This window comes from Phalangium opilio, unplaced genomic scaffold (assembly GCF_054372755.1).
Source record: "Phalangium opilio isolate 3A_F unplaced genomic scaffold, DU_Popi_V2 ptg000025l_1, whole genome shotgun sequence".
In the NCBI taxonomy this organism is placed as follows: domain Eukaryota; kingdom Metazoa; phylum Arthropoda; class Arachnida; order Opiliones; family Phalangiidae; genus Phalangium; species Phalangium opilio.
Window position 1 is genome coordinate 4266360 of NW_028324156.1, and position 25015 is coordinate 4291374.

General features: G+C 36.9%; 1 protein-coding gene and 2 long non-coding RNA genes across 4 annotated transcripts; 2 read left to right on the forward strand and 1 right to left on the reverse strand.

Annotated features, from left to right (window-relative positions):
* The first annotated feature begins 8 nt into the window (after positions 1–8).
* Positions 9–9410, forward strand: gammaCOP (coat protein (coatomer) gamma). Its single transcript, XM_089869344.1, has 14 exons — positions 9–188; positions 647–780; positions 862–1089; positions 1168–1260; positions 1339–1542; positions 2258–2500; positions 2564–2775; positions 3389–3705; positions 3776–3955; positions 4076–4204; positions 5131–5342; positions 5417–5689; positions 7924–8062; positions 8127–9410. Exons 1-14 carry the CDS (start codon positions 149–151, stop codon positions 8366–8368), a joined length of 2646 nt encoding a protein of 881 aa, XP_089725470.1. The 5' UTR covers positions 9–148; the 3' UTR covers positions 8369–9410.
* Positions 8637–10390, reverse strand: LOC149691877 (uncharacterized). The gene is made up of 2 exons (XR_016383525.1): positions 10250–10390; positions 8637–10146 (listed from the first exon to the last, which is right to left on the reverse strand). It is a non-coding gene; the product is annotated as an uncharacterized LOC149691877 (long non-coding RNA).
* On the forward strand, positions 10390–19223 carry LOC149691878 (uncharacterized). 2 transcript variants are annotated; one of them, XR_016383518.1, is made up of 3 exons: positions 10390–10600; positions 17662–17748; positions 18468–19223. It is a non-coding gene; the product is annotated as an uncharacterized LOC149691878 (long non-coding RNA). The 2 variants fall into 2 exon arrangements; XR_016383519.1 differs by having other exon boundaries at positions 10484–10600; positions 18482–19223.
* Positions 19224–25015: the final 5792 nt, after the last annotated feature.

Sequence of the window (25015 nt, forward strand, 5' to 3'; positions counted from 1 at the left end):
GGCGCTGAATGGTCCTATTACGTGGACGAAAGTGACGCCTAGGCCTCGCTGTTCCTGTTCTAAAAGTCGTGTGCTTTTTTCCGGAATTTCGCCGAGTATTCTTAATGTAAAATAATTAATTTAACTAATTACTATTAGTTTTGGAAAAATGTATGTGTTAAAAAGGGATAAAAAGGACGAGGAGGACGGTAAGAATTTATAATTTCTCTCAATTTCGTTAGACCTAAGTCCCATATACACATCGTACGTGAACGGTGAACCCCGGTTTTTAATGAAAGGTATGCACCCACTTGTCAGAGTGCCTTGGCCATTTAATCCGTCTTTTAATCATTAATTAGGCTGATTATCGTTGCATATTTTGATTATTATAGGTCCATTGACCCTTATTTATTCTTATATGTATTTACTGTAAATAGAAAACCAGATTTAGGCCTAATTTTTATCTAATAACTGTTGTATCTCAATTAAATAAAAGTCATCTTTTACAAGATTAGAGATTACACGCTGTAATTAAATTAAAACATGTACAGTTGTACTCGTATTACACGCTTCTAAATACGAAACTAAATACGATGATTCGATACTTCATTCATTTGTTAATTATTTATCTGGTTAACTTAGAACCATTTCCTATCTTTATTCTCAGGTCCAGGGGGCAACCCATTTAATAATTTAGAAAAAACAGCTGTTCTACAAGAAGCCAGAACATTTAACGAAACACCAGTCAACCCCAAGAAATGCGCTCACATATTAACCAAAATATTATACCTTCTCAATCAAGTAAATTAAATTAATTAACCACAATTCCCTTTTATACACAATGAAACCTTTATAATTGTAAAAAATGTATGTGTAAAAAAGGGGGAGCAGTTAGGAACTGTGGAAGCAACGGAAGCGTTCTTCGCTATGACAAAATTATTTCAATCAAAAGATACCATTTTACGGAGACTGGTTTACCTTGGTATCAAAGAACTGTCAAAAGTAGCCGAAGATGTTATCATCGTTACTAGTAGTTTAACAAAAGATATGACTGGGAAAGAAGACCAATATAGAGCAGCGGCTATTCGTGCTCTTTGTAAAATAACAGATGTAAATTAAGTTTTTATATTAATTTAACTCATGATATCTTAATTTATATTAAACTGTGTTTTTCATGGGGTTTTTTAGAGTAGTATGCTTCAAGCTATCGAACGTTATATGAAACAAGCCATTGTGGACAAAAATCATTCAGTTTCAAGTGCCGCTTTAGTCTCTTCCTTGGTTAATAATTTAATTTTGAATAAATTAAATTTAATCTTAAATGTTTCTAAATAATTAATTTATATTTTTTTCCCTTAGCACTTAATGGCTGTTAGTCCAGACGTAATTAAACGATGGGTTAATGAAGCCCAAGAGGCTGTTAATTCCGATAGTGTTATGGTCCAATACCACGCTTTAGGCCTACTCTATCGAATACGTAAAACTGACCGTCTAGCTGTTTCCAAATTATTGACAAAATACACAAGATCCCAGTTGAAATCTCCGTACGCGGTTTGCACCCTAGTAAGTCCCCAATTATTATAAAAAAACAGGGTTCGTACACGACCTGGAAAACCAGGAAAAGTCAGGGAAGTTGAAAATGGGCCTAAAATGTCAGGGAAAAGTCAGGGAAGTTGAAAATGGGCCTAAAATGTCAGGGAAAAGTCAGGGAAGTTGAAAATGGGCCTAAAATGTCAGGGAAAAGTCAGGGAAGTTGAAAATGGGCCTAAAATGTCAGGGAAAAGTCAGGGAAGTTGAAAATGGGCCTAAAATGTCAGGGAAAAGTCAGGGAAGTTGAAAATGGGCCTAAAATGTCAGGGAAAAGTCAGGGAAGTTGAAAATGGGCCTAAAATGTCAGGGAAAAGTCAGGGAAATTAAAAATGGACCTTAAAAGTCAGGGAAATGTCAGGGAAAAATTTATTGGAGGGAAATTTAAAGTCTGGATAACTGTAGGGTGACCTTCTGAGACTTGAGCAGAGCCCCAAAATTTGCGGAACTCGCTTCGCTTCGCTCGCTCTAGTTATTTACAACAATAATTCGTGCAAAAATTACTCTAAATTTAGATTGGTTTTCATATATGTTCGCCATGTACAATATTGAAAATGGTCAGGGAAATTTGTTCAAGTTAGTCAGGGAAAACCTGGAAAAGTCAGGGAATTTCATTCCAAAAATTTTGTACGAACCCTGAAAAATAAGTTTTAGCGTTTAATTAAATTAACTTTAATCTTAATTAATTTAGATCAGAATAGCCAGCAAACTTATCGAAGAAGACGAAGCCGGACCCGAAAGTCCTTTATTTGATTTTATTGAGAGTTGTTTGCGGCACAAGAATGAAATGGTTATCTATGAAGCTGCCCATGCTATAGTTAACTTAAAAGCGACCACTTCACGAGAGTTAGCGCCTGCTGTATCAGTTCTTCAATTGTTTTGTAGTTCTCCTAAGCCCACGTTAAGATTTGCGGCTGTTAGAACTTTAAACAAGGTATGTTTCATTAAAACTTATATTTTAGTTTTTCTATAGAAGGTTTATTAATTGATTATTTAGGTTGCTATGACGCATCCCGCTGCTGTTACCGCCTGCAATCTTGATCTAGAAAACCTGATAACTGACGTTAATCGCAGTATAGCCACTTTGGCTATCACAACCCTTTTGAAAACGGGAAGTGAAAGCAGCGTTGATCGGCTCATGAAACAAATTGCCTCTTTTATGTCGGAAATATCTGACGAATTCAAGATTGTTGTTGTTCACGCTATAAAGTATGAACATTGTGAAAGATTACAGGGTTCATACAAACCTGGAAAAACAGGGAAAACATGGAAAAATCAGGGAAAACTCAGGGAAATTTCGAATTTTTAGTAAAATTTAGGGAAATTTTCGTCAAACAGGGGCCAAGTAATTAAGCGAAATGGTCATAAACAACATGCCCTCCATAGGATTAACATTACACTATACTTTGGAGGCTCATAACTCTGGTTATATTAGAGATACGGGGATGTCCTTTGATTATGTAATAGTCCTATTTATCCCCCATCCAACCATACTAAAAACATACGGCTACGACAAACAGGGGCCGAGTAATTAAGCAAAATGTTCGTGAACATACCCTCGATAGGATTAACATTACACTATACTTTGAAGGCTCATAACTCTGGTTATATTAGAGGTACGGGGATGTCCTTTGATTATGTAATAGTCCTATTTGCCCCCCCCCCCCTCCTTCGTTAACATTTGCTCCATAGGATACTCCAAAAACCTGGAAAACTCAGGGATATTTGTTTTCCAAAAGTTGTATGAACCCTGGATTAATTAGACGTAAAATAGACATAATTATGATTAATTTCACCTCCCATCTTCTTCTTCTCCATCCAGATCATTGTGCCACAAATTTCCACGTAAACATTCTGTTATGATGAACTTCCTTTCATCAATGTTACGCGAGGAAGGAGGCTATGATTACAAGAAAGCTATTGTTGACACTATTATTAGCGTCATTGAAGAAAATCCGGAAGCGAAAGAAGCTGGTTTGGCTCATCTCTGCGAGTTCATAGAGGATTGCGAACACACTAGTCTCGCTGTGCGCATCTTGCATCTTCTAGGACGCGAGGGACCTCGAACTTCCAACCCTTCCAAATACATTCGATTTGTTTATAATCGTCTCATCCTTGAAAACACTCCAGTCAGAGCTGGTAACAAATCATTTGCGTTCATTTTTTTTCCCTTTTAAGACTGTATTTAACTATTTACGCTGTTCAAAAGCGGCTGTTACATCATTATCTAAATTTGGAGCCTTTTGCGAAGAACTTTTACCAAATATTCTGGTTTTACTTCAACGTTCTCTTTTGGACTCTGATGATGAAGTCAGGGATCGTGCAACGTATTATATGCAGATTTTGAAAGAGAAACAGAAGGCCTTGGGATCCATGTACATTCTTAATGGTACTTTTTTTTTTTTTTTAATTCATTTTATTTTATTTTATTGTTTATTAGGTTGTTGCAAAATGCAAATCAATTGCAAAAATTAAAATCAAAAATCCCTTTTTTGTTTTTCCTTTGTAGGTATCCAAGTATCCATTGTTGGTTTGGAAAGAGCTCTTCATCATTACACGATGGAACCCTCTGAAGCGCCATTTGACATGAAAACAGTGCCTCTGGCCACGCAGCCACTTCACGAAGAAAAGAAACCTGGTAATTAATTAGTTCATAAAAACCTGGGAATGTAAGGGAAATAAATGGTTGACTAAAAATTCCGGGAAAACTCTATGGTAGGCGGGGTAGATTGATGATGCTGGATGTAGTTGACGTCATGATACTTGTGTGGGAATTATTTCGGTCATTCTTAAGCCAAATCTCTATAAAATAAAGACTTATCTAAGCCTAAATTTAAATACACGCGAAGCCTAAGGTGAAGTACACGCGGAGCCTAAATTGAAAGGCACGCGGAGCCTAAATTGAAAGGCACGCGGAGCCTAATTGAAAGGCACGCGGAGCCTAATTGAAAGGCACGCGGAGCCTAAATTGAAAGGCACGCGGAGCCTAATTGAAAGGCACGCGGAGCCTAATTGAAAGGCACGCGGAGCCTAAATTGAAAGGCACGCGGAGCCTAAATTGAAAGGCACGCGGAGCCTAATTGAAAGGCACGCGAAGCCTAAGTTGAAGTACACGCGAAGCCTAAGTTGAAGTGCACGCGAAGCCTAAATTGAAGTGCACGCGAAGCCTAAATTGAAGTGCACGCGAAGCCTAAATTGAAGTGCACGCGAAGCCTAAATTGAAGTGCACGCGAAGCCTAAATTGAAGTGCACGCGAAGCCTAAATTGAAGTGCACGCGGAGCCTAAATTGAAGTGCACGCGGAGCCTAAATTGAAATGCACGCGGAGCCTAAATTGAAATGCACGCGGAGCCTAAATTGAAATGCACGCGGAGCCTAAATTGAAATGCACGCGGAGCCTAAATTGAAATGCACGCGGAGCCTAAATTGAAATGCACGCGGAGCCTAAATTGAAATGCACGCGGAGCCTAAATTGAAATGCACGCGGAGCCTAAATTTAAATAACTGATCCTTTGTTGCAAAAACTTTCGTTAAACATGTTTTTTCATTTTATAATTTATCTTAGAAATCATTTCTATCGGAAAACCAACAGTTGAAAAGGTGGCCGCTACCAGACAAGATATCTTTGCTGAGCAACTCTCGCAGATAACGGAACTTTCTAATCTTGGTCTTGGTCCTCTGTTCAAATCATCTCAACCTGTTGAATTAACGGAATCAGAAACAGAATACGTTGTCAGGTGTATCAAACACGTATTCCAAAATCATATTGTCTTTCAGGTAAACATAGTTCGTCTATTTTTGTCTAAAATTTACTGTAAAAAAAGTTACTTAAAATGATAAGTTTATTTCAGTTTGATTGTACCAATACTCTGAATGACCAAATCCTAGAAAACGTTAGAGTGGTGATGGAGAATTCAGATGGGTTTGAGCAACTTGCTTGCGTTACGACGAGTAAACTTCCCTATAACGTTACTGGGAACATGTACACTTGTGTCGCGCTCCCAGATGATCCAATATCCGTTACCGCAACCTTTAGTAACGTTTTGAAATACTTGGTCAAAGATTGCGATCCAAATACGGGAATTCCCGATGATGATGATGATGGATATGAAGATGAATATGTTGTAAGTATTTGTATTTTTAAATTGAATTAGATTGTCAGCCGTTAAGGGCAGGGTTCATACAAACCTGGAGTGGAAAGCTCAGGGAAATAAATAGTTGAAATAAAACTCAGGGAAGTTAAGAATTTTTAGTAAAATTCAGGGAGAACGGGAAAATTTGTTTGAATAAGGTTGCTTAAACTATAAGAAACCACTTCCATTGTTATTACTTCATGTATGGGAAAGTACCTGGAAAACTCGGGGGAAATATATGGGAAAATACCTGAAAAACTCGGAAATATATGGGAAAGCATCTGGAAAATGTATGCGAAAGTGCCTGGAAAACTCGGGGAAATATATGGGAAAGCATCTGGGAAATGTATGCGAAAGTACCTGGAAAACTTGGGGAAATATATGGGAAAGTACCTGGAAAACTTGGGGAAATATATGGGAAAGTACCTGGGAAACTTTGGGAAATATATGGGAAAGTACCTGGAAAACTCGGGGGAAATGTATGGGAAAGTACCTGGAAAACTTTGGGAAATGTATGGGAAAGTACCTGTAAAACTTTGGGAAATGTATGGGAAAGTACCTGGAAAACTCGGGGACATATATGGGAAAGCATCTGGGAAATGTATGGGAAAGTACCTGGAAAACTTTGGGAAATGTATGCGAAAGTACCTGGAAAACTTTGGGAAATGTATGGGAAAGTACCTGGAAAACTTTGGGAAATGTATGGGAAAGTACCTGTAAAACTTTGGGAAATGTATGGGAAAGTACCTGGAAAACTCGGGGGAAATGTATGGGAAAGTACCTGGAAAACTCGGGGAAATATATGGGAAAGCATCTGGGAAATTTATGGGAAAGTACCTGGAAAACTTTGGGAAATGTATGCGAAAGTACCTGGAAAACTTTGGGAAATGTATGGGAAAGTACCTGGAAAACTTTGGGAAATGTATGGGAAAGTACCTGGAAAACTCGGGGGAAATATATGGGAAAGTACCTGGAAAACTCGGGGGAAATGTATGGGAAAGTACCTGGAAAACTTTGGGAAATGTATGGGAAAGTACCTGGAAAACTTTGGGAAATGTATGGGAAAGTACCTGTAAAACTTTGGGAAATGTATGGGAAAGTACCTGGAAAATGTATGGGAAAGTACCTGGAAAACTCGGGGGAAATGTATGGGAAAGTACCTGGAAAACTCGGGGGAAATGTATGGGAAAGTACCTGGAAAACTTTGGGAAATGTATGGGAAAGTACCTGTAAAACTTTGGGAAATGTATGGGAAAGTACCTGGAAAATGTATGGGAAAGTACCTGGAAAACTTTGGGAAATGTATGCGAAAGTACCTGGAAAACTTGGGAAATGTATGGGAAAGTACCTGGAAAACTCGGGGGAAATGTATGGGAAAGTACCTGGAAAACTCGGGGGAAATGTATGGGAAAGTACCTGGAAAACTCGGGGGAAATGTATGGGAAAGTACCTGGAAAACTCGGGGAAATATATGGGAAAGCATCTGGGAAATTTATGGGAAAGCATCTGGGAAATTTATGGGAAAGTACCTGGAAAACTTTGGGAAATGTATGCGAAAGTACCTGGAAAACTTTGGGAAATGTATGGGAAAGTACCTGGAAAACTCGGGGGAAATATATGGGAAAGTACCTGGAAAACTTTGGGAAATGTATGGGAAAGTACCTGGAAAACTTTGGGAAATGTATGGGAAAGTACCTGTAAAACTTTGGGAAATGTATGGGAAAGTACCTGGAAAATGTATGGGAAAGTACCTGGAAAACTCGGGGGAAATGTATGGGAAAGTACCTGGAAAACCCGGGGAAATGTATGGGAAAGTACCTGGAAAACTTTGGGAAATGTATGGGAAAGTACCTGTAAAACTTTGGGAAATGTATGGGAAAGTACCTGGAAAATGTATGGGAAAGTACCTGGAAAACTTTGGGAAATGTATGGGAAAGTACCTGGAAAACTTTGGGAAATGTATGGGAAAGTACCTGTAAAACTTTGGGAAATGTATGGGAAAGTACCTGGAAAACTCGGGGACATATATGGGAAAGCATCTGGGAAATGTATGGGAAAGTACCTGGAAAACTTTGGGAAATGTATGCGAAAGTACCTGGAAAACTTTGGGAAATGTATGGGAAAGTACCTGGAAAACTCGGGGGAAATATATGGGAAGAAACCTGGAAAACTCAGTTGAATGAACCCTGAAGGGATACTCACGTTTTAACCCATTTTATTTCTAGCTTGAAGATTTAGAAATAACAGTAGCCGATCACGTTCAGAGAGTCCTAAAAACAAATTTTGCCGCAGCCTGGGAAGAAGTTGGTCCTGAAAATGAATTAGAAGACACATACGCTCTCACGACGGTTAATTCCTTAGAAGGTACATTAATTTTAAGTTAATTTAAGGTTAAAAATTAATATCTTAATTAATTTAAACTGAACAGAAGCCGTTAAGAACATAATTCAATTTATGGGGATGCAGCCTTGCGAACGTTCCGATAAAGTGCCAGAGGGAAAGAGTTCTCATACTCTTTGCATGTCGGGAGTTTATAGAGGGGGCTACGACGTTTTAGTTCGAGCCAAATTGGCTCTTAATCCCGTCTCTGACGGTGGAGTAACCATGAATTTGGCCATTAGAAGCGCGAATCCCGTAGTTAGCGAGATTTTAGCTTCGGCAGTTGGTTGAATTTAATTTAAATATGAATATTAATTATTAATATTATTTTCCTCAACGTGAAAACAAAAAAAAAATAAAAATAAAAATGGGAATTTGAAAAAAAAGCAAAAAGAATATGGATGGCAGAAAAAAAAAGAAGTTATATATTTAAGAGAAACAACACGAACTATGATCTACTAGAATATGTCGCAATAGAATAAATAAAAATTAAAAAGGCACTCGTAATCTTGAAATATGAAATGAAAAGATGCAAATTTCGTTTACTTTTTATTTCTTAAAAAAAAATAAAAATAAAATACATTTCATTATTTCAAGATTAATAATTTAATAATTTTTTCTTCCGTTTCCGTTGATAGTTTCCGTGAATTTATTATTCAAAGGGTTTAATATAAATAAGTATTCTTTAATTTCTAGCAGTGACTAAATAATATAAAATCCACCTTATTCCCTTTCGCCGGAAGTTAGGCTTAGCTCGGGATTCATGGGGGTGAATAACGGGAAGAAATTCGTCTGTCGTCTGCTACAAAAGCCAAAAATATGTACTGTAGCGGACGACAGACGAATTTCTTCCCGGTACTCACCCCCATGAATCCCGAGCTAAGCCTAACTTCCGGCGAAAGGGAATAAGGTGGATTAAGGAAATTTGGCCCCGATTTTAAGCTTAGTACCAATTAGAATATTTAAATTAAAATCCTTTTAGAATAATAAATGCTTGAGGTACTACTTTGAAGTCTGTAAAATGATATTTTTCACTCCTGCCAGGACATTTTTTTTTTGCGTTAATTATTTGTCAGTTTATTACTATGGAGTTTAGCCATCAATTATTTTATTAATATTTTATGTTTTTTTCCTTTAGACTTTAAAAAAAAAAAAAAAAAATACACAGCTGTAAAATGTAATGTAATATTATATCCGAAAAATGAAATTTTCAGACCCATTTTTCCATTCAAAATAAAAACAACAGGAGGGATTTAATATAACTTAAGTTTTTTTTCATGATCCTGTAATGGTTTGGACGAAATCGACAAATAAAATTATACTTTGTTCCGTATTTCTTATTAATTATTGGGCCGTTTTTAATTATTTGTATAGACTAGTGGCACACCATGTTATTTTCCCGTAGAGCTTAATAGAGTCGAAGGCAGAGGACTGCCATTACCCGTTGTATTATCGATTTCTGGATGAAAGTTTCGGTAGATGGCGCTATGATCGTGTGTGTAAGTATTTGGCCTAAAAGTATGCGCGTATCTCGTAAGCGTGTCGGCAGATATGCTCCCCAGTTTTGTATTTTGTCAAATGTTTAACGTAATTAATTAACTAATTATTACTTAAATTAGTTTAATTTCGGTGTTATTTATGTTTTTCAAGCATTAGATGTTGTCAAAGTTTAGTATTTTTGAAGGAAAATGATTTTGGTCATCTTGACCAAGGCTTAACTTTAGTTTTCAAAGTTTGAAGTTCAACAAGTGGTTCGATTAATGGTAATTTATTATTTGGGAATAATTATAATTTTTTTATTAAATAGGATTCTTAATGTCAGTTATTTCGGTTTCGTTTAGACTTAATAGGATAAAAGTTACAGTGCAAAGATTAGTTTTGGCTTTACGGTTCTGTAAAGGGTCAACGCCAGTAGCCAATCAGAGCAAAGGAACTGGGAGGCGCAGTTGACCTTCTGAACTTCAAAAGTTGGCAAACTACAAGAGAAGGTCAAATGACGTCACAAACTCAGCTTTCTAGTGTGACGTCACGTACTCAGATTTCTCGGATGACTCGATCAGCTATGGATTCTACACATTAAAAAAGATTAAGGTAATTAATTTTAAATGCTTTCCTAAAATTAAACTTTCTTATAATCTAAAGATAAGAAAAAAAAGTAAAATAAGGCTATACCAAATTCATTTTTGACGCTACTATATTATTCATAGTTTTGCGTTTCTTTGTCAGAGCAATTTTTTACTCTAGCCAAGGCTTAACTGATAGTCTCCCTTAGGCTTAACTCTTACTCACTCAAGTAAATTGAGTGCGAGATTGTAACATTAAATATAATAGTAGCCCCCAAAGGCCCTCCCGGCGAGTTATATTCAATCTAGTAAAGCGACAAAAACTACCCGAAATTATTTATTCATGAATAAACTTGGAGCTTGCTTTCGTTATAAAAGAGACACATTAGCTAGAGTTGTAAATGTTTTATGCACCGTTTTATTCTACCGTTTGTTGGGGCAACGACGCGGTAATTTAGAGGTATTTCTTTCTTAAACTAAATATGCTAAATTCAACCATGGATTAACTAACGCTAGGGATTGTTCACTAACCGTGTTCCGAATTATTCCTTGATTCCCCTCTTCATTCCCCCAATTTATTGGACTAAAACGGATGTAGATATAGCGCCATCTCTAGGCCAAATAAATCGTTTTTGCGGATTTTAAAGATGGCGGCGCCCAATTTTAGCCGGGATTTAAATTTTTGACGTCATAGGACACGTGACATTTGGTCCAATTTTCTTATAACTTCCTGTTAGGGATAGTAGCTGCGGCTAGGGGGCGTTTGGAACATGCATACTTAATCTTTTAGGGGGAACGAACAATCCCTAGAGTTAGTTAATCCATGATTCAACAATATTAACAGTCAGAGAGTTTAGGGAAAAACTTATTAAGTTTAAAGGTCATGTCAATTATTTTTTAAGGTTTTCTAGGCCTGTTGTAATAATTATGGTAATTTTAAAACTAACATTATCAAAGCAAATAGACATATTTTTGTTTTCGTCTGGTAAACTCAAGCTGTCATTCCGCGGACAGCTATCATCACATCACGTTTCTATTTTGAGTAAATAGATATACAGGGTGTTTGTGAAAGGTCCATCAATAATGAAAGGGCGTATTTATTGGGCCATTTTGAGTCGAAAATGTTCTATGACATTTTTCCGTCCGGGCCACTGTTTTCAAGTTATGATTGGAGTAATTTACGGATGACCCCTTAAATTTAATTTAGAAATTGAAAGACAGCGCTAATTTAATGAAGGGGTCATCCCTAAAATATTCAAATCATAACTCGAAAACCGTGGCTCGGACGGCTAAATGTCATAGAACATTTTCGACTCAAAATGGCCCAATAAATACGCCCTTTCATTATTGATGGACTTTTCACAAACACCCTGTATAATAACAAACTCTTCCGAACACCCGGTACCCTAGGTCCTTTTAAGAAACTGTGTCCGCCCTAATATCCCATGACAGCTGCGACTTTGATAAATACCATTTTATTCTTGGCGTTTTTCTTCCCAAAACTATTTCTTTATTCCTTTTTTTTCCTTCCCCCCCCTTTCTGTTAGAAATATGAGGGGCGAAATCTTTTGAAATATCACAGGTTTTAAGTTTATAGAGAACGTAGAGTGTAGTGTCTAAAGTTCATAAGTTTAAGTAGATTTTACACTTATTTTGAAGTGAGCTACCAAACCACACTATCTCTTTGTGTTTTAGGCCTAATGCGGGGTTATTTTTTTCGGGTACATCAAGGTTACTTGGGGATGACGTAAATGATATGTAATTACATAAGCTTACTGGATATGCTCAGTCCCCCCCTCTTTAAGATTGTGAATTAAATTGTTTTACCTTAATACTGTGTGGGAAAAAAGAAAGGGTATTTGTAGGACTTAAGTACATGAGTGGGATATGAACATCGTTGAATTGTGAACCATAATCTAGATGGAAACCTATGGTATTCATAGCGTGTTATGTTATGCTCGGTCTAATAGACTTTTTCAGTGTAATTAAGATTGAAAGGCACGTTTTTAAATCGTTGCCTTCCATCTCGCTTTTTGCGCCTGCTCTCAGGAAGTCTTTAGCATTACGAAGTACGGATACTGTCAAACTTATGATACTATTAGATAGCTTTAAAATTCAAATGGATTACAGCAGTTTTAATTTTATCATGGATATGTTTAAATACTATATAGGCATACGTATTATGTATTCCAAACTAGGCTATGAAGCTAACCACCAAAGACGCGACATCCTAGCGGATGTGAGGTGGTTAGAAGTAGCTATAGAGAGTTTTCAGTTGGAGGAGCTGAGTCTTGTGACATAATTTACGCTGCCATATTGGTGGGTTGACTGGGTTTAAAGCAGGAATGAAGCTGTGACCACCCAATATGGCTACCAGAACAGCGGTAAGACTTAGGAAGGTGTGACGTACTACTATCCCATCTGAAAACTCTCTTTTCTCATGGGGAACCACCCAATATGGCTACCAAAACAGCGGTAAGATTTAGGAGGGTGTGACGTACTACTATCCCATCTGAAAGCTCTCTATAGGGAGCTAACAGTTCTGACCCTGAAACGTCACACAGGTCAGTATTCTACGTGCAAAAATGCCAACCAGAGGGGGGCTGCGTGACGTCAGACTATCTCTTCCCCTAGCCAGTTGTTAGCTCCCTATTCTCATGGGGAAAGGAACTATAACTCTCCGGAGAAATTTGAGTTTACATTTCGCGCATGCGCAGAGAGAGAAAAACGAACTTGCCTCTCCTTTACAAGGTTAGAAAAACTCGAAGTGGTGATATTCTCAAAAGTTTAGTGCAGAATTTGATGACAAATGGACTTTATTTTAAGTCAAGTATAGTTACATAAATAAGGAAAATAATGGTTTTACGTTAAGTTTAAACTTATTCCGCAAAAATAACTGAGTAATGTTACAACTTGACACGAAATTATTCAAAAATTCAAAAAACTAAATATTTTCACAGACATTTTGCTACTTCTCTTTAAAACTGCAGTTATTCCTCATCCTGATAAAAGTTAATATTAATAAAAATTAGCATTTCTAAGTAACTAAAATTAAAACAAATTCAAAACCCATACAGTAGTATTTTTATCGCAGTCGCGAAACAACCTTGTATACGTTTGCACCAACGCTTTGAATTTTTCTTTCCTAATATTTAAATATAATTAAACTTATTAATCATAAAGGCTACGAGTCGGACTGAAGTAAATTCGAACCGTTCACCATTCCTACTTCTAAAATTAAATCTATCCCTGATCATATAAATATAATTTATTAACCATGGTTATGACTAAATGTAAAAATGCTTTAAAAACGTGACGGATGTAGTATACGTTTTCTAAAACATTTCTACATAAACTTAATTATGATAGTTAGATTAATTTTTAAAATCGCGTATGTTTAAGTAAGGTAACTTACAATATTTCTTTCCTATTCGCATCGGTCTCATCTTTCAATTCTTTGTGAAGTCTAGACAAACCTTCTAAATAAGTCTTTCTGGTAGATCTGTGAAAATGGTTTAATCTTAATTTTAAATTAGATTTAAAATTAAAAAACTCTTACCGCATGTCATCACCAAAAGCTAGGCTACCGTCGGATGGAATCGAACAATTCTCCGCCGTGTCCATGGTCACGTTTTAGATTTGGGTTCTAACAGCACTCGTTAATGTTATAACTTCGATAACGTTTAGACCTAAGGGCCTGTCGCGTTATATAACAGTGTACTAACTACCACAATAGCGTCTTAAATCAAGCGAACTTATTTTATGTCAAATATGAACAACGTTTAACTTAATCATACAAGATTAACTTTGGGGTGATTGAATTACAAGTGATTTGAGATAGAGGTGAACTGTGTATATATATATAGGTACTAGTTTTTAGATCAAAATTAGGTGATACGAGATAAATAAAGCCCTAGTAAAAAACTAACTTTATATTTCTATAATTAAAAGTCTAATTGTTTTTTATTAAGATCATAAGTTTGTAATATATGTTAACCATAAGTATGACACTTCCTATACTTCGTGATGCTACTGAGAGACTTAATGTAGTAATGACACAACTATTAAAATAATTTTAACATAGTTTATTGTCGAGATGATTAAAATACAATAGAGTATCTAAGCTACTAGGAGATTATTGATGCTGTTACAATAGTTGGTTTGCTATTTATACAATACTGTTATCAGCTAGTAGACTTAATAATAGGCCAGTTGGTTTTTTATAGATCGCGTACGTAACAATAATTTAGTTATCTCGCGCAAAGTTGAATGGGGAGAGAGTTTTCCCCTTGAGTCGGGCTGAGGACTTTTAAAAATTGATTGGGAAGGCATTGGTGGGTCATCGAGATTTGCATTGCTCATCGGTGAGTTCTAATTCAAAGCAATACCAACTGAAGACGTTGTTGAAGCTGGAGCCGCCTCTGGTGCAGATCTTGGTGGTAGTAGCAAATACTGGTCGAGGGCCCTTTGTTTAGTTGGGATGCATCAACTGATTCGATCATATCCAAGGACATACTAGCTTGACCTTGAAGGACAATCCTCCCAGAATTTGTTTCATCCAGTTGACTCGATGACAGTTGAATTCAAGATCGAAAGCATAACATTAACAATGCGTCACATTAACGATGAACGCATCGTTAATGTTATGCTTCCGATCTTGAATTCCGTATTAGAGTTTAGCATTACAAATGAGTCTCGTTGAGACCCGGCTGAAATTCTTTCGGAACCACGTGACATGTACGAGGCACCAAATTTTTCTTGCTCAATAGCTTCATCTTCTTGGTCACGTGGTTTATCTTGATGTAGAGGGCCCTTCGTTTAGTTGGGATGCATCAACTGATTCGACCATATCCAAGGACATACTAGCTTGACCTTGAAGGACAATCCTCCCAGAATTTGTTTCATCCAGTTGAAGGCTCTTTCTGGGAGGGCGTCGTTCTCCATTCCTGCTTCTAAAATTAAATCTATCCCTGATCATATGAATATAATTTGTTAACCATGGTTATGACTAAATGTAAAATTGTTTCAAAAACGTGACGGATGAAGTAGGCCTATTAGTCACGTATTTGAAACATTTTTACATAAACTTAATTTTTAAAATCGCGGATGTTTGAGTAAGGTAACTTACAATATTTCTTTCCTATTCGCATCGGTCTCATCTTTCAATTCTTTGGAAAGTCTAGATAAACCTTCTAAATAAGTCTTTCTGGTAGATCTGTGAAAATGGTTTAATCTTAATTTTTAATTAAATTAAAAATTAAAAAACTCTTACCGAATGTCATCACCAAAAGCTAGGCCCATGGTCACGTTTAAGATCTGGGTTCTAACAGCACTCGTTAATGTTGTAACTTCTATGACGTTTTGACCTAAGGGCCTGTCGCGTTATATAACAGTTTACTAACTACCACAATAGCGTGTTTAAACAAGCGAGCTTATTTTATGTCAATTATGGACAACGTTTAACTTAAATTAACATACAAGATTTACTTTGGGGCAAAATCCGCAGTTATTACCGAGACGGCGACTGAATTACAAGTGATTTGAGATAGAGGTGAACAGTGTTTATATAGGTACTAGTTTTTAGATCAAAATTAGGTGATACGAGATAAATCAAGCCCTAATAAAAAACTAACTTTGATATTTCTATAATTTAAAGTCTAATAGACTAGTTTTTTATTAGATCATAAGTTTATAGGATATGTTCCTTCCATAAGTACAGGGCGCCAACTGGTCCTATAATTCCTATAAAATCCTATATTTTGGAAAGTGTCCTATTTTATCCTATATTTTCACAAATTGTCCTATAAAGTCCTATATTTTGAGAATTTTGAAGTAATTAATTATAATCCCTTAAGAAAAACCTCAGAAAATGTCTTGTCTGAGATTTTAGCAGAGCTCCAAATTTGCGGAGCTCGCTTCGCTCGCTCCGGTTATTTATGATTTACTTAATGTTAAATTTAAACAAATTAATTGGCTAATTTTTATAACAATAACAACTCGTGAAAAAATTATTCGACTGAATTTAGACTGGTTTTCATATATGTTCGCCTTGTACGTTATTGCAAATGGTCAGGGAAAATTGTGGAACTTAGTCAGCGAAAACCTGGAAAAGTCAGGGAATTTCATTCCAAAAATTACGAACCCCGTAAAGGCCCAAATTCTAGTTCAGTGGATTTTTTAAAAAACAGTAAACATGATAAGAAAATGGTTACTTCTAATCAGAAAACCTTCCTTATACATTAGAGCCAGTATCAAGTCTTACCTACCGCTGCCTTAGAATTAGAATATAAACAAAAGAAAGTCAGAAATAATATCCTATTTTGTCGAAAAAATAGAAAAGAGTAATAGGTTCCTAACTGTCTGTTTGTGATATTTTCACAGAATAGATATCATTTTGTTTTACCAGTGGTCCCTTTTTGGTTCCTACTTTTAAAATTTAGGTCCTTATTTTACCCTATTTTTATCGTGAAAAGTCCCTTTTTCCCCTATTTATTTTTGAGGTTTTGGTGGGAGCCCTGTAAGTGATATAGTTGGTGATATTTTTTTTAGCAGTGCAAAGGCATTGTATACTATTTTAATTGAAAAATTAAGCAGTATTTCATTAAAATTGGTCGGTTCTGGTTATATACTAGTCATTTAAGAGTCCTATATTATCCTATAATTTCATGAATCTGGTCCTATAAAATCCTATAATTTCGCCTGGCGAATCCTATTTTTCCTATTAAAAATTTCTCTGCAAGAGTTGGCGCCCTGTAAGTAAGACACTTCCTGTACTTGGTATAATGCTAGAGACTTACAGCTCGAGGTAGTTCTAGCAGAACGACAAGCGAGAATTGATTGTCTACACTCGGTTAATTGCAGGACTTCCATCTAGGTCCTATGTAGTCTGTACTACGCCTTTGACAGCGCCTCACTAGGCATGGTCGCTTTACCTCTAATCTATGACCTACTTTAAAAAGTTCATGACAAGCTCCAGTTTGTAACCATTGACAAACTTATGAACATATCTTATGAACTTATGTTACGTTCTATCGCTGTTTTGTGGTTTTTTTCCTTCAATGCTGCCAGAAATAGGCCTGTCTCCGTTTACAAGTTGTGTGGGATTGGAGTGTTTTACGTATGGCCCCTTAAATTTAAGGAATAAACTGAATAACAATTCATGATTTATAATTTAATTAAGGGGTCGCCCGTAAAACATTTCAATCATAGCTTAATTGTTTAGGGTGTCCCTTAGTTGTTATAATACATTTTCGACTCAAAATTGATTTCCCATAGAACCATCCATCCCCACTGTATGTACTTCTGTCCCATAATTACCCTCCCCTTTTTGTAACACCCTGTATTACTTCAAATTACGGTCTTCTGCAGCACATAAATGATCTGTACAATATTAGAAAAGATAATCCAGATTTTTTTTTATGTAGCAACTAAACTGCAGAAACTTGATAAATCGTAAATCAATGGGACTTTCATTTATTTTTTTTTTTTTTTTTTTTTTTGCCATTTTTCGATTTTTTGTAGGATGGGAAAAACAGCTGGTCTCTTCAGCGGCAATCAACAACTTCTTCGCAAGGAAAACTTATCTGACTGAATGACTTTTGGTGGAAGGTGAGTACTACGTTTAAATCTTTTTTAAGCCCATCTTTTTGACGTAAGGATGTATATGGGAAGTGGGGGGGAAAGGGGGGAGGATAGGTAGAAGTTAAACAGGGTTCATACAAACCTGGAAAACCTGGGGAAATAAATAGTTGGCAAAAACACAGTGAAAACTGAGGGATTTTTTAGAATTTTTTAAGTAAAATTCAGGGAATTTAGGGAAATTTATGAAGTTTGAGTACGTTTTCTCTGAAGAGATGTCTTCAACTATAAAAAACCACTCCCGTTGTTATTACTCCATATATGGGAAAAAACCAAAAATAAAGTCAGGGAAATCAGGGAAATTTGTGAGGTTTGAGTAAGTTTGCTCTGAAGGGGTTGCTTCAGCTATAAAAGAAACCACTCCCGTTGTTATTACTCCATATATGGGAAAAAACCTAAAAGAAAGTCAAGGAAATCAGGGAAATTTGTGAGGTTTGAGTAAGTTTGCTCTGAAGGGGTTGCTTCAACTGTAATAAAACCACTCTCGTTGTTATTACTCCATATATGGGAAAAACCTAAGAAGGTCAGGGAAATATATTTGAGAAAACCTGGGAAACTCAGGGAAATCGGTTTTCCAAAAGATGTATGAACCCTGATATATGTATTCGCTATTGTAGTATTTACTTTTAGTTTAATGTAATTATTATTTTGAGGTTTAGCTAAAATCAAAGAATTTATTTTAATTTCAGGTCTTTTTTGACAGAATGACGTCACGATGGACATTTCTTGGAAGGATCACGTTTGGCCATCAGCGAGGGATCAAGATTTGGGCGGTCTAGTGCACGACCGAGCTGCACGGAAGGTCGCGGGAACCAAACCGTACTATTCTAAAGATCTAAAATTACGTCACTATGGTTCCCGAACGCGTTTGTTTTTCGCCGTATTTTTATATCGGTTTGCGTGAACTTTGACTTTTTTGGTGCGATTACATTTGGACTTGTCGCGAATTACGGTTATCTACGAGTTCATCGGGATGCCAGAAATAGTGGGTGAGTACATAAGTTGGCGCGCGAATAAGCATACTTTAATGTCAGAGCGCTGCGTCCCATAGTCCCTTTCCGAGTTGTCAGGTCAGCGTGCAGCGCCCCATAGTCCCTTACCCTAATGCGCAAGGCCAATTGTAACTAGCGAGCAGTACCAAAATGTTGCGCGCGCATTAACAAACTTTCAGGTCAAAGCGCAGCTTCCCGCAGACCCTTTTCCTTTAATGCGCACATCTGGAAGTCAGGTGATCATTTCACCTTGAAGCCTTTTAATGTGATCAAGTTTATTACGGTCCAACCTGGAGGGTGGTGGCAAACCTACAAACTGTCTATCGTGTACTTTCTATAGAACGTCAAAATGCGTCAATCGGTTTCCAAAACTGTTAGTAAAATAAACACTAAGTCGCGTCGCGAGTTTTGTTTTTAAAGGCAAGTTTAGGTTTGTGAACTTTTCGCGTGATAGGTTAGCATCGTGTTTGTGCGCGTTTTTCTGTGTGTGACATTTTTCATCATCTTTGGATTCGATCGTCGTTAAAATGTAAGTACCCGTTTTATTATGTGTTTTCTGTCGCTCGCTTTGTAACGTTCCTGTGCTTTTTTGCGTTATTTGGTTATTAATGACGTCAGACATAGAAGGGAAATATATGGGATAAAACCTGAAAAACTCAGGGAAATATATCTGGGAAAAAACCTGGAACACACAGGGAACTATATTAGGAAAAACCTCGAACACTCAGGGAAATATATTAGGAAAAACCTGGAAAACTCAGGGAACTATATTAGGAAAAACCTGGAACACTCAGGGAAATATATTAGGAAAAACCTGGAAAACTCAGGGAAATATGGGGAAAAACCTAAAAAACTCAGGGAAATATATTAGGAAAAACCTGGAACACTCAGGGAAATATATTAGGAAAACTTGGAACAGTCATGGAAATATATGGTAAAAAACCTGGAAAACACAGGGAAATATATGGTAAAAAACCTGGAAAACACAGGGAAATATATGGTAAAAAACCTGGAAAACACAGGGAAATGTATTAGGAAAAACCTGGAAAACACAGGGAAATGTATTAGGAAAAACCTGGAACACTCAGGGAAATAGGGGAAAAACCTAAAAAACTCAGGGAAATATATGGGAAAAAACGTGGAAAACGCAGCGAAATCTATTTTCCAAAAGTTATATGAACCATGCTTAGAGTGGGCAACAAAAAAAGTAGAATCCTTCAACTTTATTTCTTGGCATCTTCGATATTGTGAAGACCTTTCTGATCTTTTAACAATTTTTGAGATCGTAACGTTTTGGGCGCAAAACTAAATCGCTTTTCCATTATGGAAAAAGGTTCGAGAAAAGCTATAGTTTGAAGGATAGTTTGTCACGACTCTATACACCGATTTTTGAGGGGGGGGGGGAATGCATTAAATTTGCATATAAATAAGCCTTGGTCTCCAGGGAGAGTTAGCGAGATTTCAAAACGTGTAACGACTTTCATTGCTTTTAAAAGTTTGTACAGTATAGTTTTAATCTAAAAGTCACTTTAAAAGATTTTTGTATTTATTATTTAAATTGATTCCTTCGTTAATATTTAAAATGACTTTGTAACATTTATACTATATTGGCCCGGCTTCTTTAAGAATTTATACATTTGTTTTAACTAAGTTTAGGATATGTACAGGGTGTAACCTCGAAAAATGGAGGCTAATTATAGGACAGTGGGATGGTTCTATGGGAAATTGAATGTTGTGACTTCTATCACCATTTTGCCCTTAGAGACACCGTTGAAAAGTTATGAATGGAGTGTTTTAAATTAGAAATCTGTTTTTCAGTTTCTTACTTAAATTTAAGGTGGTCATAAGATATATTCCATAAGTTGGTCACATGAAGTGAATGAGGTAGGTCATAGATTCGAGGTAAAGCGACGCTTGGTGAGGCGCTGTCAAAGGCTTACTACAGACTAAATAGGAAGATGTAAATCCTGCAAAACTAACTAACCGAGTGTAGTACTTCAATTCTCGCTTGTCGTTCTCGAGCTGTAAGTCTCTAGCTTTACGAAGTATGGGCAGTGTCATACTTATGGGAACATATCTTATAAACTTATGTTAAATTTATAGGTCATCTAATCATAAAAAGTTACATTTTCGATTTAAAATTGATTTTCCATTGTACCATCCCACTGTTCGGTCCTATGATTACCCCCTTTTTTGGAACACCCTGTATAGTTCAAAGGAAAGCATTACACTCCGAGGGAATTACCATGCAAATCTCAATGAATTTTAAAATATTATTTAACGACGTTAATATTAACTAGAAGATTTAAAATTAATTAATGTAGGCAAAAGAAGCTAATATTATTAATTGAACTATACTTCCTTTACATTTTTATATGTCTTTTGTTTTAGTTTTAGTTTCAAGGACAATAAGGTAACTATTCTCCGATAATTTTTATTAAGTAGGCTTTATTTTGTCAATGAGTATATCGTTAATTACTTGAAAAGTAATTGTTTGGCCAACTAGATAATTTGCTTTCGAAAACGAGGGTCACTGGTTCCTCTGACTCCATTAGTACCAAATTTAGTTCGAAAGGGGTAGGAAAGGCACAGGAAAAGGCGAAAATCCTAGCCAATAATGAGTCGAGCATAAGTTTATAAGATATGTTCCATAAGTATGACACTACCTTACAGCTCGAGCTAGTTCGAGAACGACAAGCGAAAATTGAAGTACTACACTCGGTTAGTTTTGCGGGACTTCCATCTTCCTATTTAGTCTGTGTACTAAACCTTTGACAGCGCCAAAACCAGGCGTCGCTATACCTCGAATCTATGACCTACTTCAATCACTTCATGACAAGGTCCAGTTTGTAACTAGTTACAAACTTATGGAACATATCTTATAAACTTGTGGTCGAGGTAACGGAACTGTTTTAAGACCATTAGCGGAACAGAATTAGGACTAATAAAATAAAGAAAAAAAGATGAAAAGGTGGGCCCACGCCGTTGTTACAATCCGTATGTGTATGATACAACTCGAGGAATTTATTTCGACTGTTTTTACAAATCACGTGATTTAAATTAGTGTTTGGGCCCACGCGCTAGCCCGAATTTGGGACTGGATTTACTCCATTATTGGATAAAGTAGACTCGCTCGAGATTGACCCTTTTTTCTCTCTCACAGTATTATTAAATTAAGGCAAGAATGCATACAGCTAATAAGAATCATTGTGCACTCCCCCAAATCTCCCAGGTTAATTTCTATGCTGGTTTTGTGGGCCGGGCTTGAGAATCTACTTTCCGTCACGCCTCTTAATTCTGACGTCTTTCTAACTTTGATTTCATTGGTTGGTAGCTACGCGAGTTCCTAGGCGCGGACGCAAGGCTCAATGTCCAGTGTGATAGATTATTCCTGAGGTGAAATTCGTCATACGTAATGATTAGTCTAGCTCCACCCACAAATTCCGCCCTAGATACGTTGAGAAAAATGGATGGATGCGCAAGCATTCCTATTAACTGTATGCATTCATGATTAAGGATAGTCTGGTCCTTTGGTTACCCTTTAAATTAACTTAGAGAAGTCAACTTCAATTTACTTTTATTTGAACCAGCAAGTACCATGTATGAATTCCGAAAATTGCGAATTGCTAGGTAGGAAGTTCATGTGGTTATAGACAGTTTTAAAATAAAGGGGTTAGAGAAATTTTCTCCTTTCTCTCATAATTAGTGATGTGTTATCTCAGTCCCTTGGTGAGATAAGGCTACGTTTGTCAAGTACTGATTAAAACTGAACTGCGAGCCTTTTTCTCTGCTGTCAGTAGACTATTCCATTAATTCCAGAAGGAAAGCCAAGACCAAGGGGAAGGGGGAGGTCACCTTCTTGGGTTATTTCCCTGGCGCCAAGAAGCACCGCTAGAGGGCAGCGCGAGTCGGCTAGCCTCCCTCCCTAAGCGTGTCACGTTGTCTCTTGGTTGGTCCAAGGGGAAATAACCTTAGAGATGGTGCAATGGACACCCGCCTGTTTGTATTGCTTTCTCTTCAGGTAATTTATGAAATAGTCTATTTCCTCATTAGTAGTCTGGTAACACTGGGGTAACGACAAAAACCCCGCCCCTTTTAGTGAAACCCACGTATAGTGCAAAGATCAGAGCTAAATTTCTTTTTGCAAGGACCTCAGGGCGTGGTTTCATATTTATTTTAGAGTTAAGATCAGTTTTCGTTAGTCTACTCTTCTTCTAATTATCCTTCGTATTGTTTAACTACACAAAAGAATATTTGCTAATTATATTGGTTATCGATGCTTAAAAACGGGTAACCGAAGAACGCGTGCCCTTATTTGTAAAGAGGGCGTGTTGCCCTCATATCGGTCACGTGTAAAGGAGGGTATAGGTCAATATTCTTGAATTATGACTGCGGTTTATTGATTTAGTTTAACGGAAATTAGGTTCGGTTACGCGTGCACGGCTGCCCCTTAACGCATCGTCTTCTCTTTTGAGCGGGAATAATACTCTTTGGGAGCATGAAAAGGTGTAACTAGAGCTTAGTTTGAATTTTTTTAATGAGTTTGAATTCAAAAACACCCCCAAGGGTTCTTAAGGGTATTTTGCTTTTAGAATTTATATTCAAACACTACGTATTATCTAGTCTTAAGAATTTTGGGGCTTTACTCGCTGGAAATTACAGAAAAGCCTTCTATGGCCTGGTTAGATACTTTTTCCCATCAAAAATCAAATTTTTTTTTTTAAACTGGGAACTGGAGTAAGTGATCTTAATGGTTATGGAAGCTTTAGCTCGTAAAGAAAGTCGTTATTGGAGAAGCCACGCTCAATTTTAAAAGGAGAAAAAAGTGTTAAACTACTTTTCTTCTGTGCCGTCACAAATTAAGGGGCGTCACGTGTTCTTTGGGCTATTTTAAGTCGAAAATGTTCTATGAAATGGTGAAGAAAGATTTAAATTTAAAAATTGTACTCAAGGAAAACATACTCAAAGGACATCCGCGTATCTTTAATAGTATCAGAGTTATGAGCCTCCAAAGTATACTGCTAAAAAGCTAGAGTTAATCCTATGGAGACAGTGGTGTACAGAGTGTGAAACACTTCTACAGGGGCCATAGGTTTAACACGGGGTGATTTCAGCCTAAATGTTGGCTGCACCTGAAAGCAGACCCTCCATAAAAATAAACGTTCATTATTTCAAAAAAATTATGTGAAAAATCTCGTGTTAACCCTATCCAGGGAATGTTAAAGAACCAGAGTTATGAGCCTCCAAAGTTTCTTGTAAATAAATAGAGAAATGGAGAAAAAAAAGTTATTGCGAGTGGTTAGGGAAATTTGTTGAATTTGGTCATGGAAAAATACTTGGAAAAGTCAGGGAACTTCATTCCTGTTAGGGTACACCTGTACCTGTGTGTATTGACCAAGCTCTTAAATTAGAAATGGCCTTTGGTCTGAGTCTGACTCAATTGGGTTTTGGTCTGTCTTCAAGACGAAATTCGGATGCCCCCAGCGTAGGAAAATCTTTTTATCATCGCGTACCGTTCTAAGCCCCGCTCTCTGTTTTTCTTTTCGGTTGTTTCTCGACCTGGAGCCTGGAGGACCTCCTTTGCTTTTGCTCGACCCTTGGAGGAGAGAGGCGAGATAGAGTAGTTCTCACGAATTAGCTTCTATGTTTAAGACACAGGTGACACTGTCGACGTTATCGTACCGTACTACCCTACCGAAACGCCAGCCGATGTTGCTGGGAGGATTTCTTTGCTTTTCCACAGATGGGGTACAAACGCTACGTTGTAGGTATGGAGATTACTACTCCGTATCACCTGCCTCCTCTAAGTTCGTCCTGAGGGAAATTTGTCCGCATATTGATTTGTGTTCCTTTAGTTTCTTACGCTCGAATTCTTTTTACTTCTTCCCAATCTGAAAGTAAATGTTTCCACTTTGGTACCTCTTCATACTTTTTTAGGAAAGAGCATTTGTTTTTCTCTCTCTTTTAGCTAAGCCTAAAATAACCCTATTTTAAATTTCAAACTCTTAATAAAAGAGCTAGAAGACGCAATTTTTCCTCCAACCTTAACCCTAACCTTACATAAACGTAACCTAACCTAACACTAACCGTCCGTATCCAAATCTAACCCTAACAGTCCGTAACTAAACCTAACCCTAACAGTCCGTATCTAAACCTAACCCTAACAGTCTGTATCTAAACCTAACACTAACCTTACTTGAATACCATAAATCTAATGGGAACGGGGGGGTGGTCAAGATGCTTTC

What these genes read in the sequence shown, in the direction of transcription:
- gammaCOP (XM_089869344.1), top strand. Translation starts at nt 149, where the DNA reads ATGTATGTGTTAAAAAGGGATAAAAAGGACGAGGAGGACG. An exon ending in TATTATACCTTCTCAATCAA is followed by an intron (nt 781 to 861) that starts GTAAATTAAATT and finishes TGTGTAAAAAAG; the next exon opens with GGGGAGCAGTTAGGAACTGT. An exon ending in AAAATCATATTGTCTTTCAG is followed by an intron (nt 5,343 to 5,416) that starts GTAAACATAGTT and finishes AGTTTATTTCAG; the next exon opens with TTTGATTGTACCAATACTCT.